A 15,581-nucleotide genomic window follows, 5' to 3' on the forward strand; every position below is an offset into this window, starting at 1 on the left:
AGAAGACTCCAGCCTAATGCAGAGTTCTGCTGCTCACATGCTACTTCCTCTGAGATGATGGGGTGGCCAGCAAGCTCGGAGTGGGGACCGCTCAGGGCTCACGCTGGGTGGTCACTGGAAAAGGCAGCTGCCTGGCTCAGGTTCCCCTGGTCCTCAGGGAACCCACACCAACCACCAAACTCCGTCCTGAGCCCTTAGGCATTGGTAAGGATCTTTGCACCCAAGGGAAACAGGACTTTCAGGAACTGTCATAGGGATTTTGAAATATTTTGATGCTCTCTGGGAATAGAAGTCCCTTTATCCTAGGAGTCTTTGACTCCCTAGTGCGGGAACAAAGCAGATGGTGGCACATTCTTTAACAAGAGACACGCGACATGAAGGTTGTCTTAGGTGAACAGATCTGGTTTCTGGGGCAGTTCTGTGTGGAGGCCCTTGGCGGGCATGGAGGGTTGATAAGCTGTAGTCAGCAGAATTCCAAGATGGTCCTCAGGATTCCCAGCGCCGGCTGCACAGGCCTGCTACCATCCCATTGCCTGGAATGTGAGTCCGACCCAAGTGAAGGAGACAAGACGTCGTGACCGTGATTAGGTTACTCATTAATCGACTTGCTTAATAAAGAGGAAGATCATCTGGGGTGGGCCTCACCTAATCAACAGCTCTCACAGGAGGGACTGGGTCTTGCAGAAAGAGAGTCTCCTGCGGGCTTTGAAGGGGCAGGTGGCCCATGAGCCCATCAGACGAGACCACGGCCCTGGCTGACACCTGGATTTCAGGAGCCGAGTCTTATCTATCCTTCATCCTCTCCCCACTGTCTCCTCCAGGGGTTGGTTTCCACACAGCAAATCCTCAGGAAATGTTCACAAAGCGGACCCAGATCACTCTGCCTCCTTCCAGTCTGATAGCCCCAACGGCCCTGCACAAACCCAAGGACTCCAGGAAGCTGGGCCAGAGGCAGTCATGTCACCGTGAATAAGACCCCAGCACTTGGCAAATCATTTGAGCTCCCCAGTCCTGTTTGGGGGACTAGATCGGACCATCAGTCAGCTTCTTTCATTCAAGAGGTTGTACATGTATGGCCTGAGCAACCAGGGGACCCATTTTCTGCTCTGACAGTCCCTCCTGTCACACCCACGCTCCCCCAGTTGCCCTGTGAGCTGAAGTCCAGTGGGAATACAGGACATCTGCAGCCAGGGCCCAGGTCCCCTCCACACTCTCTCGATTTGACTGCTCCCTCTCCTGGCCTCTACCTTCTTGAAGCCCATTTCCTGATAGGGCTTTCTGCAGCTCAGCCTGTGGCCGGGTGCCTACTACTTCTGGTGCTAAATGAGGCTATTTGAGCACATTTCTTGAGCTCCCCTGACCGTCCTTCTCAGGGACATTCCAATCCAAGTCGTCTTCTAGCTAATTCAGAGCTGAAGCCCCATCACCGGGCTGTCCCAGGAGGCCGTAGCCCCAGGCTGAGCCCTTGCTTGGAGGTGGGCAGCTGGGACACTGGGGGAGGTCATACTGCGTGCTAGAAATTTCTGTCTTTGTAAACCACTTGGATCTTAAATAGGTCAGTGAGACAAAGACAGCTAGAAAGCAGCCCCCTCATGCCAAAGACTGAGACACAGTGTTCCTCTCACGTCCTTCCAGGAAAAGACAAGTGCTCTGGGAGCCATGCACTTTCTAGGACCAAAGAAGTCTCCACAAGGGCAGGCAGGAAGAGGAGGAGTGGTGGGGAGTGTTTCCTGCTGCCGGCCCTGTGCTCTCAGTTCTTGGCTTGGCCGGGGCTAGGCCAGGGCCCAGGGGAGCACACTGCTGCTTGGAAATACTTCGCAACAACTCCCCTGAGTTCTGGAGGTTATTTGTGGAGGGGAAGGCAAAGGAGAGAAGGGAAAACACTTCAAATCCAGACCTCATCGCATACCGTGGGTCCCCGAATCCCACTCAGACCGAGTGGCTCTGGTTTCTACTTCCAGAGTCCTTGAGATAAGAGAACTTTGGAAGAAGGCAGACTTGGAGCTTTGATGAGAAACTGGTAATCAGACACTTCGGTACCAGCCTCTGCCCAAATCCCCTTACCCACAGGCCTGTGCTGCCGGTCACAGCCAACCTGAAGAAGCCCAGAGGACACCGAACAATCCTGGGGTCCTTGGGCTGGTCGCGTCTGACTGCAGATCCAGGTCAGGGGGAGGAAAGCTCCACAAGGAAGCATCATGGCTGTGTCGTCCTGGTAGGACCACGGCAAGTCGCCCGGTCCTTCTGGCCAGCTTCTGTCCTCAAAGATGACAGCTCTGGCTGTCATCAGAGGAGGGCTGTCATTACGCTTCCACGTGTGAACGTGGGGCTGGAGCACAATGGCTGACAGGGGCCATCCCCGAGGCCGGTCCCGGTGGTCGCCAGAATACAGCCACCTGCAAGCTGGAACTTCCGGACCACAGCCTGTCACCTCCCCCGAGACCCACCAACTTCAGGGCGTGCCTTCAGACGGCGCGCTCCCCTGCCTCACTGGGCTGAGGCAGGGCCCTTCTTCTTCCCTTCTCGGTCTCGTGTGTGCTGCAGAAACACCCAGCCATGAGGCCGCTGCGTGACCCACGCTCTCCACTTTGGGAATAAGCCACTAAGGAGTGGGCTGAGGTACCACACGTCCCTTGTTTGGGATTCTGACCTTGACGCCATTCCTGCCTGTGGTGAGCTCTCCACACAGCCCAATCAGCAAAGGGTCCGGGCTGGTGCCGGGCACACCCCAACCAGCAACCCCCACCTCTCGCCACAAGGGCAGCTACCGTGTGTGTGTGTGGCTGGGCCCGAGCTGAAAGAGGCCATAAAGGGAACAGGGAGTGGCTAATGCTTTGTCCAGACCACTCTCCTAAAAGATGGATTGTCCTTCTACTTGGAGCGGGAATTCTCTGCCTTGATTTTCCCCCAGCTGCTGGGCCTCGGCAGGCTGCCCCCCATCCCTGGCCCTCCCCTCCCAAAGAGGAACAGCCCTCTGGGGCGGGGGTTTGGCTGTCAGAGCTGAGAGAGGTTGGGAGCTGCTCCTCCTCCCAATTCTTCTTCCTTTGGGAACTCTCCGTGCTAAAAACAAGCTTTCTGAGAACCATATTTTTCTGGGTTAAAGGTGAAAAATGCAGCATTTCCTCCAAGTGGAAAGCACTGGGCCGGCCAGCTCCGGGCACATTTCCGAGATCCTTCCTCCCACTCAGGGAGGAGGCAGCTCGCTTGCAAGGGGGAGAAGCCATGAGGTGGGCGGTGAAGGGAAGGCGAGGCGGGAAGTCGGAAGGAAAGCGCCCGTTCCTCTGAAGCCCGGGCGGTTCGCGTCCGGCAACCTGAGGCCTGTTTGTGTTGGTGCAGGCCTGGAGGCTGGACCGGGACCGGGTCCGGAAAAGAAAAGCAAAGAAGAGGGTGAGAGAGCAGGGCAGCCATTCGGAGCGGTGCCTGACGGCCGGGGTCATCAAGCTGCCACTCACGGGCTTCTGGAACAGTGTGGGGACAAAGAAGACCCCGCAGACCTTCCTGAGAGAAATCCCGCAACCAGGCTAAGAGGAAAGGTGTGGTTGTGAAAGTCAGTTTTAATAGGAACAGCAAGAACACCCCGGTCCTCACCCCCACCCCCACCCCCCACCAGCCATCCTTGCTTAGGGCACACGGAAGTCTGAGGGATTTTCTCAGATCCTGCCTGTGGACAAAAGGCGGTTTTTAGGAACCCGGGCCTCCCGACAGCCCTCCCGCGCAGGACAGGGATGGCATTAATCTCCGAGCTCCCTGGCTTGCAAACCTCTCTAGGGAGCCCAGGGCCCAGGCAGGTTCTTCAATATTGTCTCAACAGAGCCGCTTCCCAAAAGCTAGGGCACAAATCCTGTCACCCCGCTAGGCCCCCCCTCCTCAGAGTAATAGCATGGCTGCCAAGGATTGGGCAACAGGTAGAAGAAGGCACAGGGCACAGCAGGAGCAGCCGGAGGAGGGACGGATGCTGCCCCCTGGGCTCCTCCTGGCCGGGTGGCCACTGACTACTTCACAGACCCCCCTCTCGCCGCCCCCCAGAAGACCGTGGCCTGCGGGGCCACCTCCCGCTGATCACAGCATCTCTCAACAGCCTATGGCTTGCTGTGTGGGACGATGGCCTTAATGGCCCGGATCTTGCACCCTGGCTATGCCCGGCCCTTTGCTGGGTGACCTCTTCTCCCCTGCAGAGACCCAGTCTGTTTCTTCCTCTCTTCAGTCCATGGACTTTGACTGACAAGATGTGGCAGAAGAGACATGTGCAGCCCCAAAAGTAGGCTGTCAAAGGCCTTACACCTTGACTTGAGTTTCCTTGCCCTCCTCTCTAGTGACAAGGGCATGTCAGCCTATCCCTTGGGCCCACGATGTGGATAAGAGCCACAGGGAGCAGCTCAAGTCAGCTCACCATCCCAGCCAAGGCCATCCTAAATGAGCCAATTGCCGCACACATGAATAGGTCCAGCAGAGACCCGAAGAACCACCTGGTCAAGCCCTGCAGAGATCAGCCGAGTTGCCACACTGACCACTGGGGGCCTGTGAGCAATACACCCTTCCTGCCGTTCTGTGATGCGTGGCGTGCAGGCTTCTGTGGCAGTAGAGAACAGACTTAGGACCCAAAGCGCCCACAGAGCCAGCTCGAGCTCGCCTCGGCTCTATCTCCTACCCCTGAATCCCGGCCCAAGTCCTCCACTTCAGAATGCCGTTGGTACCCCCACAACCACCTCCCCTATAAATCCATCCCAGATCTCCCAGATCTTGTCCACCACGAGGGGGAGAGAGCCCTGCTTCTGGCTGGGATGTACTTTCCATGTGCTCTGACTCTGAGCCCCCAGTGACCGCTCCTCTGGGGTCACTGTACTCTGCTGTCCTCATGTCAACAGGGTCTCCCCCTGGCCCCCAGCCCACCACGGGGTCCCCCCTCCTCACCCCTCTGCATCCCACCCAGCGGGGGAAGGTGGCCCACAATTCTCATCAGCTTCAACACACCCCTCCCAGGTCCAGGTTCCTGAGTCATCGCATTTTTGTCCAGAAAACACCTGCAGGGAGCAGTAGCTGTTCTACAGCACAACTCTCCTGGTTTGGGCTCAGCTGCATATTTGGCTAAAATTGCAACATTTTATTTGTTTGGGGTTTGGGTTGGGTTTTTTTTTTTTCTTGTGGCTGGAGGCAATGGATTCAGACTGAGCTACGAAAGCAGCCCGGCTCTATCTCTATCTTGGGAAGCACTGATCCTGGCAGCCTCCAAGGAAGGGGTGTGGAGGTGAGGGTGTTTGGGAGGTGGCAAAACCCACTTTTTAACACAGAACCTTCTGATCGATGCCCTGAAGGTGACAGAGAATACAGACATGTTGGATTAAGGAATGTGATATGCGGGGCTGAGGAAACAGCACAAAAGAATTGTGCAAAGCCATCAAAGTCCATGAAGAGTTCAGGACACCATGTAGGCTGGAGATTGAAGAATACAGGAATACATATAACCGTATGATAATTCTGTATTTTCTAAGCTGAATGCTAGTGGGATTGGGAAGAGTCTGCGATTAACTGAACTAGATAACAAAACAAACAAAAAAGACAACAAATACCCCACTTTCTACTACAAGGCTTTCCTGCAAACTGCACTCCCCAGCTGACGCCCGGCAGAGCAAAGGAATTACCAGGACTGCCGCTGTGACGATCACCGTCCTTATGACCATCCTTGCTGTGGTTCCTCCTCCGGGAGGGAGGATCCTGGTCATCGGAGGTCCCAGAGACAGGAGATAGAAGGCTGAAGCGTGAGTTTCAGCCCGTCTCTAGTTTACTTGTTCATTTTTCAGAATTCTCAAAGTGCTTAGCACGGTGCTTCGCTCAAAGCTCAAAGTCTTCGCTAAACGCAGGCTGCACACACCAGACTTGAGTCATGACGGACTAATTATAGGCTCTTCCGTGATTGGGATCCGATTTCCCTCCTCTTCGGGGACAGTGTTCAGCTCACCTTTCCCTTAGTAAGTCCCGTCCTGGGGATCTGCCAGTGAGCCAGCTGTCTGCAGGGTCACCACTGAGGGCTCAGAGCCAGCAGCCCACTTCCTGGGTTCTTGCCCAGACGCTCAGACCACGCTGACACCCCTGCCCCAGAATGGCCTCAGACCCACCAACTGTGAGACGCCACTCGCAGGGATCGTGTCTAGAGTTCCTAATTGTATCGGTGTCCACCTGTGGCCACGGCTTCTGCAAGCATCAGTAACAACTCCCCCAAATGAACAAAACACTGAACACACGAGTTCTAGCCTTCTTCATCTCCTTTATTTAGGTTCACTATAGATGTTCCCCCTCTCTTAAAGCAAAAAAGACAGTGGCCCCCCACTCTGTAACCCATGTGCCTGCTGATCTGCTTTTTTTGGAAGCTTCATGTTCATCTCCTTGAGTCGTCCACATTTACTGCAAGAGAAGAGTCGGCTTCCCCAAGCTGCCCCCGCAAGTTTACGATCCGACTCTGACTGATGCCACGAGGGGCCCAAACAAGTCCCTCCGGGGGGCATATCTTTAGGAAGTGTGCAAAGAATTCAGTGTTGTCCGCACAAACTTGGAAAAGTATACTGTGTGGATAATTTGCAGCTATAAAAATATACACATACAAAAAGACAGCTACAAAATCATGGTGCCCCATTGTCTTCGACTTGCATTATAAAAAGTAGGGAGTCTCCCACTAAAGGTAAACTTCGGTGGAGGGCAGCATTATAACTGGGACTCCGTGCCTAGGCTCCCCTCCTCCTGATTCTCATGGAATAGTCAGAGCACCCTGACCCAGCCACTGAGGACTGGAAGGGATTAATCCTACTCATTCGAGGGCCAAGGTGAGCAATTCAAAAGTTCGAGGTCAAATAGTCATTCTGCTGTCAGTAAGAGTGTCATGAATCAGGAAAGGAGGGAAGTATTTTAATATTGCCCTGTGGGTCTCTATTTTTTTTCTTTCTTTTTATATGCACCATGAATCACAACACAGTCATTGAGCTACAGCAGAAGGCTCTGGAATTTGCATTGATGTGTGATCTCTGGCAGCTGCTACACATTCAATGGACAAAGTTCGACGCTTCCTACACAGAGGATTCTGTTGGGTTTGGCCCACAGAGTGTCCGCAGGAAAGGCCACACAGGGACTCCTGTCTCCGTTCTAGTCTCTCATCAGGGGGTACGTTCTCCTTGATGAGAAGACACACACCTGGTCCCCATGCCGCTGTGGCTGGCATCAGGCAGGGTCTCAGGGCCTCAGGGATTCTCAGCACAGAAGGCTGTGTCCCTTGGGCAAGGCCAGCAGTGTTACTTGGCTCCACAGGTGTTGATGTTTTTTCCATCCACGGCGTCTTCCACGAGGGAAACGTGGTAATCGGTAGACAGGGTGAAATGAGAAATGCAGCCCACGAGGCCCCGCATGTATTGCCTGTTAGTGTGCAGAGCGATTTCCTTCATCCCACCTGCCGGGAAGCAAGAGGGCGATGGGGTGAGCCAGAGGGGAGCAGGTCTCGCTAGGAAGCTGGAGCATTTACTGACTAAGATGTTCCTTGGCTGACCGGGTGAGTGAAGGCCTCCAGCTGCTCAGTGCAGAGCATCCGTCTAACGAACAGTAACCCTTGAAGGAGCAGACGGACTTGTGTCAACCTGACAACCAACCAGGGGCTATTAATACCCGCCTGACGTGGGCCCACTGACCCAACAGACTCAGGTCAAGCCAAACAGGACCTGGTAAATTTTGAAATGTTGTGTGATGGCAACAGAATGTACCAGGTGCTTAAAGGTGATGTCATCTCAGCCCGAAGGAAACACACTGATACTGAAAGCTTTCAATTAAGTTCACTTTTAGGAAATATCGTTGGGGTAGAGATCTATTTTCGTGTTTCTGTGTCTGCAGTAGCGGTTTCTCAACTATTTACAGAAGCACTACTCATTCTGATTTGGAGAGGGAGCAAGAAAGATCCTCCTTCCTCAGAGGGAATTCTCGGGGCTATATCGGGCAGGTTCTCGTTCTATAAACAAGAAAAGCACGGTTTTCCTGGTGGACCAGCCCAAAACACAACATCGTCCAAGTGCTTCCTGCCCCCTCAGCCATGAGTCAAAAGTTCAGAAAATAGAAGAACAGAACATCTGGCAAGCTTCCCAATTTCCAAGTGTTTGATCCAGTGACGTGCACCTCTTTGGGGGAACCCCACCATGACAAATGGCGGCCTAGCAAGAAGACCGGGGCGTAATTTAGATTTGGTCAGAGGTCACTTACCCACATACAGAGCGCCGTTGATGTTCAGCTGCCTCATCATGCCGGGCGATTTGCCTGTTCTGGCCCCATAGTCATCCACGGTTATCTTTCCGGATTGGCCATCCCTGTAGAAACCACCATTTTTGGAGCTTCGTTCAATTAGTCATTCATTTCAATAAAACTCTATTCAAGTCCATCTCCTCTGTGCCAGACACTAGGCTAAATGATGGAGGCGTAAAGAATGAGAGAGAAAAAAAAATTCCTGGCCCTCAGGAGTTTAGGGTTTCCTGAGGCAAACAAAAAAAATTCGAAGTGTACATGACAACACTTTGTCATGACTCCACAGCAGAGGAATGCCAGGATGCTGTGGAACGCAGGAGAAGGAGAGAGGGTCAGTGGAAGCTTCAGAGGAGACTCCGTCTGAGGTGAGCTTCGAAGGCTGGGGTGGTCCGGTGAAGGAGGAGGGTAACGCAAACAGGAAGTGGCGATGCCAAAGAGAGAAAAGATGGGGCTAGTGCAGGTTGGGCATAGAGAATTCTGGGGGTGGGAGGAGAGAGGCCAGAAGCAGATGGTGAAGAACATTTCTCCTGAAGGGAGCCAAAGAACAGAACCATAAGGGGAGGAGAGGTGGGGACATGGGGACACATGGTGAGTTCGAACACTACTCTAAGCAAAATGGGAAGCCAATGAAGGAGGTTTTGTAGGTAGAGAGGATTACTCTCTGAAAGGACACAGACTGGCTAAGAAGTTTCTAAAGAACCCAGAGAGTCACCCAAAAGTGACTCTGGGGACAGTGGAGTAGAAGTGTTTATATGTGACGAGGGCTTTGCCATTTTCCAAGCTGGTTTCTAAAACTATCTAGTCCCAGGGACCTTCTTCAAAAAATCACCTCTGTTTGTACAGCTCTTGGTGGGCTGTACCAACCCAGGCTGCACACTTTTTCTTTTTTTTAGGAGTTCATTACTGATCTTCTAATATTCTTATTTTACAACAAACTGTTCCTGTTTCTTGGATCACTAGCCTCTCTTATCTCTCTGACAATAGTAATATGTTTTATCATTTTTTCATTCAAGTCTCTGTCTCCATCAAATTTCTTTGTTATGTTGACTTGTTCTGATATCCGTCTTTTACATTGGAGACTTTTTCAAATGCCTAGTGACTCCTGACACCTACTTCACAGTTAAGTGAAGAGAAAAGGCACTGGGGTTCTGGAGGATTCAGTGGTTAAGCATCCAACTCTTGATTTTGGCTCAGGTCCTGATCTCAGGGTTGTGAGATCAAGCCCCACCAGAGACTCTGCACTCAGCAGGGCGTCCATTGAGACTCACTCCCCCCGCACCTCTGCCCCTCCTCCGACTTACGTGCACACTCTCTTTCTAAAATAAATAAAATCTTTAAAAAGGTAAAAAAGTACTACAAAGCAGGTTAGAAGCGCTATGTGCAGGATTGGTTCTGCTGACTGGGTGGGGCTTCATGTGCTGGGATCTGCTCCACCATTTTCCTGGGGGACACGTGAACTTTCTACTTTCCTTGCTGGGGGGATAGGCCTGGCTCCTAGCATTCTGGAATCTCACTGGGGGCAGAATTATGGGGTTATGGAGTTCTTAATATTCAACATGTGAGCTTGCACACAGTCCCCAGCTTCACACAGTGGCCCAGTGTTTAGTATTTAGTTATGGCTGGCTAGTGTCACCAGCTCAGAACCTTATTTCTCTTTCTCCAGGGAACTGTCTTTCATTATTTTCTGCTGTGTAGGGAAAGGGCAGTGTGCCGGCTAGATGAGGTAGAAAAGGGGCTTGGGTTCTAACTCCTCAGGTAAATTAGGTAAAGTTTTTAAAACCAATCTTCCCATTTTTAGCTCCTCATTCACCTTCCAGAATTTCCTGGCCCTACCCTTTTTTGGGGAGACCCAATAATAGAAATCTGGCTGGCCAGGCCTCATGTCTTGGTAACAAGTCTTCTAGTAATGAGCTGTAGAGAGAATTCTGTTCTGCCTCACCCTTGGGACCGTACACTGCCTCCCCACTTCGGATAGGCTTTTTTAGAATCTCATACCTGAATGCCATGAGGGGCAATGCCCCCAACAGCTTGCATTGCCTGACCTGCCTTTCCCACCCGCCTCACCATTACTCCAAAAAATTCCATCCCCGCCCACTTTATTTCATCTAAGAATTTTTCATTTTAATATATCTCTGAAATGAGGCCATTATGTCTTATAATTGGTGGCATCTTAGGTTTGAAAATAACATGGTATCAACTTCTAAGGTAGTAAGGTTACTCTGACTACAGCCTATACGTGAGCTGAGGTGGAAACTGACCACGGCAGCCCTATGGTTCCCCAGCCTCGCTCACGACCTCCCCCACGGGTCCCCCCACGAAGGGTTATGGCAAATGCTCAGGGAACCTGAACCACAGACTCTATTCAGCTCAGTTCCTGGAACCTTCCTCTAACATGGCACCACTGACATTTTCTTACAGAGCTAAGTTTGGGCCTGCTCTTTGGTTTCTCAGAATATACTGTTAAGGATATGGACAGAGGTAGTAAAACTAATTTTAAAGGAATGATTCACCCGAAGTTAATCAGAAGTCAGGGTAGTGACCTCTGTGAGGGGGGAGATGTGTAACTGGGGCAGGGCACAGCCTCTAAAGCTCGGGTAATGTGATGTCCAAAAAAAAAAAAAAGTGGGCAGTTGCCCACACAGTGAGATTTGAAGATTATGGACTTCCTCAAAGTCCACAGGCCCTGAGATCTTATCCCACTAGAGACCTGGGTCTCAGGAGAAAGCGAAGCCCTCTTCCAGTTGAGCCATCAAAAAAGTTCTTTCTCTGGAAGGTCTCTGTTGAGCATAGACTTGGGAGCTCAGGCTCTCTGGCCTGTCAATGTTAGGGAAAAGCAACGAGGAAGTTAGGAACAGCTGCCCAAATGACCCGGGACAGAAGCAGCAGGATGCCAGGCAAGGTTGGGGAGCAGGACTTTGGGGCCACGGGAACGTGGATAAGACATTCACTTCTTGGTAAGCTCTGGCTCCATCTCCCCCTGTGGTGGGGACTCACCTGACAGCCTTGACACGGTGCCACCGGCCATCACTGAAGGAGCCATTGACCATGATGGATGCCACGCCACTGCCCAGGTTATAGCTAATGGCATGAGAAAAGAAGCAGACAGACAGAATCAAGTGAAGTATAGACAGGCAGGCAACCACAAACGATTCTCACTGCAAAAATTCCTTGGAACTCAGAATATACTTTCCTTAATACAAAACAAAACAATGTTATAAAAAGCATTAGGTTTCCAGGGTAGGCCATGAATGATCCAAAAAAAAAAAATATATATTTCCTTTAAAGTCTAATTGCAGTAAAATACATGTATCATTAAAATTTACCACTTGAATCGTTTTCAAGGGTCAGTTAGCTAGTGTTGAGCATGTTCAAAACTCGTTTTATCTTGCAAAACTGAAGCTCTACAGCCCTGAAATTACAACTCCTCATCCACCTTTCCCGGGCCTCAGGCAACCACCGTTCTGCTTTCTGTCTCTGTGACTTTGACTATTCTCGATACCTCACGTAAATAGAATCATGCAGTGTTTGTCTCTTGGTAAATGGCCTCTTTCATTGAGCACAAGATCCTCAAGGTGTCTGTTGGCTGGTTTGTTGTGGCCGCACGTACAGAAACGTCAGTCCTACAGAACCAGGAGCAGGAAGGGCTTCATCATTTGTAATGTGTTGCCCTCGGTCAAACACCGTCTCCTCAAAAACCCCAGAATGTGGCCTTATTTAGAAAGAGCGCCTTTGTAGATGTAATTAGTGAAGATGAAGTCATCCTGGGGTAGGGCGGCCTTAAATCCAATATGTCCTCATAAAAGGGGAAATTTTTGGACACAGAGACATGCAGACAGGAAGGCCACGTGAAGATGCAGGCGGAGATTGGAATGGGGTGTCTAAGAGCCAAGAAACACCCAGAATTGCCAGCAGCCACCACTGCCCGGGAGAAAGGGATAGAACATTCTTCCTCAGAGCCCCCTGAAGGAACCAAGCCTGCCAACACCCATGTGTCAGACTTCTCTCCTCCAGAACTGTGAGTGAATACATTTCTATTGTTTTCAATCTACTGTCACCCAATTTGTGTTCATTTGTTACTGCAGCGCTCAGAAACTAATACATGCATTTTCACTTTCTGAAAAACAAAACAAAACAGAACATGGCAGATGGGCTGAGCCCGGAATATATCAGGAGGATCTGCCTAAAATCCTGAAGCGAATGGATAGGACTTAATTCGGTGTCTTATCTGCTCCTCCCTCCCCATTTTACTCAGATAGCAGGCCCACTCAGTAGCTTTGTATTTTCTATTTCGGTTTCCAGATACTCTCATACCCTACGGGTCTTGGAAGACATGCACGTGTTGTTTACCAGAGAGAAATATCCCTCTCAGTCCACTGTTCATTTAATAATTCTAGTTTAATTCAATTCAACAAATATTTCGTGAGTGACTACTCCAGGCTGGGCACTGGGCCAACTGCCTAGACCTCCCCTTGATAATGTAATAAAGCCTAATGTAACCATGCTTTTCAAAGAAAATGTGTTCCACCGTGGCACCTCTCTCCTCAGCTTATATAAGAGGACATGTCTCTCTGTGACTTCAATGGCCAAGAAACAGGAATGTTGAAGGGAAACCTGGTTTAGTTACTGAGCTCTGAGAGCAGAGCAAGACAAGAAAGCACTTGGCTTTCCCCAGGGAAAGCACGATGGGTCCTTTCTGTAATCTCGGAGGCTCCAAGGAGTCCTCCAGCCCCTCGACACCGAACCAAGCACACAATTTGGGTGACCTGACAAGCTAGGAGACACAGCTGTCACTCAGATCCTGAAAACTTTACAGCTTCCTAATGAATTTTCCCATGTCCAGTGTCTCCTTGTAAGAAGCGGCGTGGATATGGCACCGGGTGGCTCAGTGGGTTAAAGCCTCTGCCTTCAGCTCAGGTCATGATTCCAGGATCCTGGGATCGAGACCTGCATCAGGTTCTCTGCTCAGTGGGGAACCTGCTTCCCCCTCTCTCTCTCTGCCTGCCTCTCTGCCTGCTTGTGATCTCTGTCTGTCAAATAAAGAAAGAATGAATGAAAATCTTAAAAAAAAAAAAAAAGGCAGCGTGGAGGTGGGATTTTCAGGTTTCATTATTTAGTGGCCAAATAACTTTGAAGAAATGAATGAGGATGAAGCAAGGCAGAGAGCCGGTTGGCAGACACTGAGCCGAATCACCAGGGGTGGCTTTAATTAATGAAAGGCATCGCAAGGTAACAGAAAGAGTGTGGGCACTTGGATTGGACGAGACTGCCTTGATTCCAGGTCTTGACAAGGACCTGCTCTGTGGCCTTGGCTGTTTGCCAGATTACTCTGAGACTATTTCCTCATCTGTGAAATGGGGGTAATAATACCTTCCCTAAAGGACTGTAGGGAATGTTACATAAAAGAGCCCGACACACAGTAAGAGCCAAACAAGTAACCCCACCACCCCCAAAACACAGTCGTTAATGCAGCTCATATTCAAGATCGACAATATGTCTGGAGGAACCAGTAGTAGGGAGAAAGTTGCCACCAAGAGTTAAACTCATCAAGCCTCTCCTGGAAGAGTAGCCATGTGTGAGAGTGAACGAACAGGCTGTAAATCTGTAACGAAAAAGGTCATGAACACCCAGATCTCAGAATCAAGGTGACTTGGGGATAATCTCAGGGACACTAGACTGGAACGTGATTGTAATCCAGTGAATGGAAACCTTTCAGCTCTTTGGACAAAAGAGGGGTGTTCTTCTGTTCTCCAACCTGATAATGCTCCTGTTCAAGCAAAGAGCCAGAACGTGCTCGAGGGAGTCAACACTGAACTTAGCAGCCAGGACCCCAGCCCCCAGTGTGTGTGGGGGTTCAGCTCAGGTGTCCTCTCAATGGCCTGACTCTCCAACACTGCGGCATGCTGTTGGACCCTCCAACCAGCCTCCTGCTTCCCCAGACACCCTGTCACCCTGCAGAATCTCTTTGGTCTTGTTTTAATTTTTGTTTTTTACAATATTGAAAGACCAAGAATAGTGGTTACCTGCTTTGGGAGATGGCATGGGGGAACCTGCTGGGCTGTGGGAAATGTTCTATCTTGTTCTAGGTGGTGGTTTCACAGGTGTCTGCATGTTTAAAATTTTTCCAAAGTTATCAAGCTATACACCTAACATTTGTGCACTTCATGGAAGTTATACCTCAGTTTAAAAAGAAAAGGCAGAAACAGACGAATGAATGAATGAACTCACGGATCAGTGCATGTTGGCCTCTCTATCAACGCCTTGTGAATGTGGTTAGCAGGACTTGGTTATTCTGATCCAAATTTGCCTGCTCAGCTCTCAGTGCCGGGAAGCTATGGGGCTGGGCACCGAGGTGGGGGCCAGGGAGAGCCACCAGGTGTGGACTTTTGGAAATCACGTGGCTGCCTCCGTGTGGTGACCGCTCTCACCCCCTTAGCCGCACCCCCTTTGAACTGCAGCACTGGGCATTTTGCTACTGTCAGATCTCTTCCTTTTCCCTGTTGCATGAAAATGTTATCAAGGTCACATGGAAATAGCGGGAAAGCGGGTCCAGCAGATGGTTTTCACAAACCCCTTCACTGGCCTTTACACCCCCCACACAATCATAAAACCTAATAAAGCAAAAACCACCCAAAACCATACCCTTGGCTGAACACCTTGATTCCTTTTCTTCTACTTAATCTTGTACACAGAAACTCAGAAAACATTTGCTCCAAGATTACAATTTTAATAATCAGCACCACTGACATCGACATCGAGATAGGCCAGACCCTGCACTAAGCCCTGCCCATGAATTAACCCATTCAGTCCTCATGACTGTTTGCTTGGGGCTGTTACAGGGAAGCAGGGTAACTTGCCCAAGGTTACGAGGCCATGGGAACGGCCCCTGTCTGACTCCAAGCCCAGGCGGTTGACCATTTCAGACCCTGCTTCTTAGGGTGCGGTTCCTGATCGTTTCCAATCGGATTCTGATATCCCCGAGGCCCTGGGCCATCAGATCCTCTGGGGTGGTCCCAGGAATCCTCCTCTGAGACCAGCCACGTCCCTCCCCCTCCCTGCTGACTCTCTCTACAGTGACATTTTCAAACCACTGGCTGGCACTGTAATGCCTTTCCATGCCCAGCCTCCCGCAACACTTCCTACATCCGTGCTGGGTGAACGGATGTGAGAAGCGCCTGCTCAGAGGAAGGAAGGTTACAGAGGCAGCGACACTATAGCTCCAGGCCCAGGGACGGGTGGGCACAGACGACTGCCTCGGTCGGGGGGAAGCCAGCATCCTCCACACAGAACACAGCCACCACTCCAGGTTAAAAGAA

General features: G+C 50.9%; 1 protein-coding gene across 3 annotated transcripts in view; it reads right to left on the minus strand.

The window, feature by feature from the left end:
* Positions 1 to 6,362: 6,362 nt before the first annotated feature.
* The window catches only part of EGFLAM (EGF like, fibronectin type III and laminin G domains), a 184,717-nt gene continuing 175,498 nt past the window's right edge, over positions 6,363 to 15,581 (minus strand). For all 3 annotated transcript variants that reach the window (XM_032337564.1, XM_032337565.1, XM_032337566.1), the window contains 3 exons: positions 11,263 to 11,346; positions 8,230 to 8,333; positions 6,363 to 7,432 (listed from right to left, as the gene is read on the minus strand). In XM_032337564.1, the coding sequence (XP_032193455.1) occupies positions 7,278 to 7,432; positions 8,230 to 8,333; positions 11,263 to 11,346 (343 nt within the window). In that variant the 3' untranslated portion in view covers positions 6,363 to 7,277. The remainder of the gene's footprint in view (positions 7,433 to 8,229; positions 8,334 to 11,262; positions 11,347 to 15,581) is intronic.

The sequence above is a fragment of the Mustela erminea genome, chromosome 3 (assembly GCF_009829155.1).
Source record: "Mustela erminea isolate mMusErm1 chromosome 3, mMusErm1.Pri, whole genome shotgun sequence".
Taxonomy (NCBI): Eukaryota; Metazoa; Chordata; class Mammalia; order Carnivora; family Mustelidae; genus Mustela; species Mustela erminea.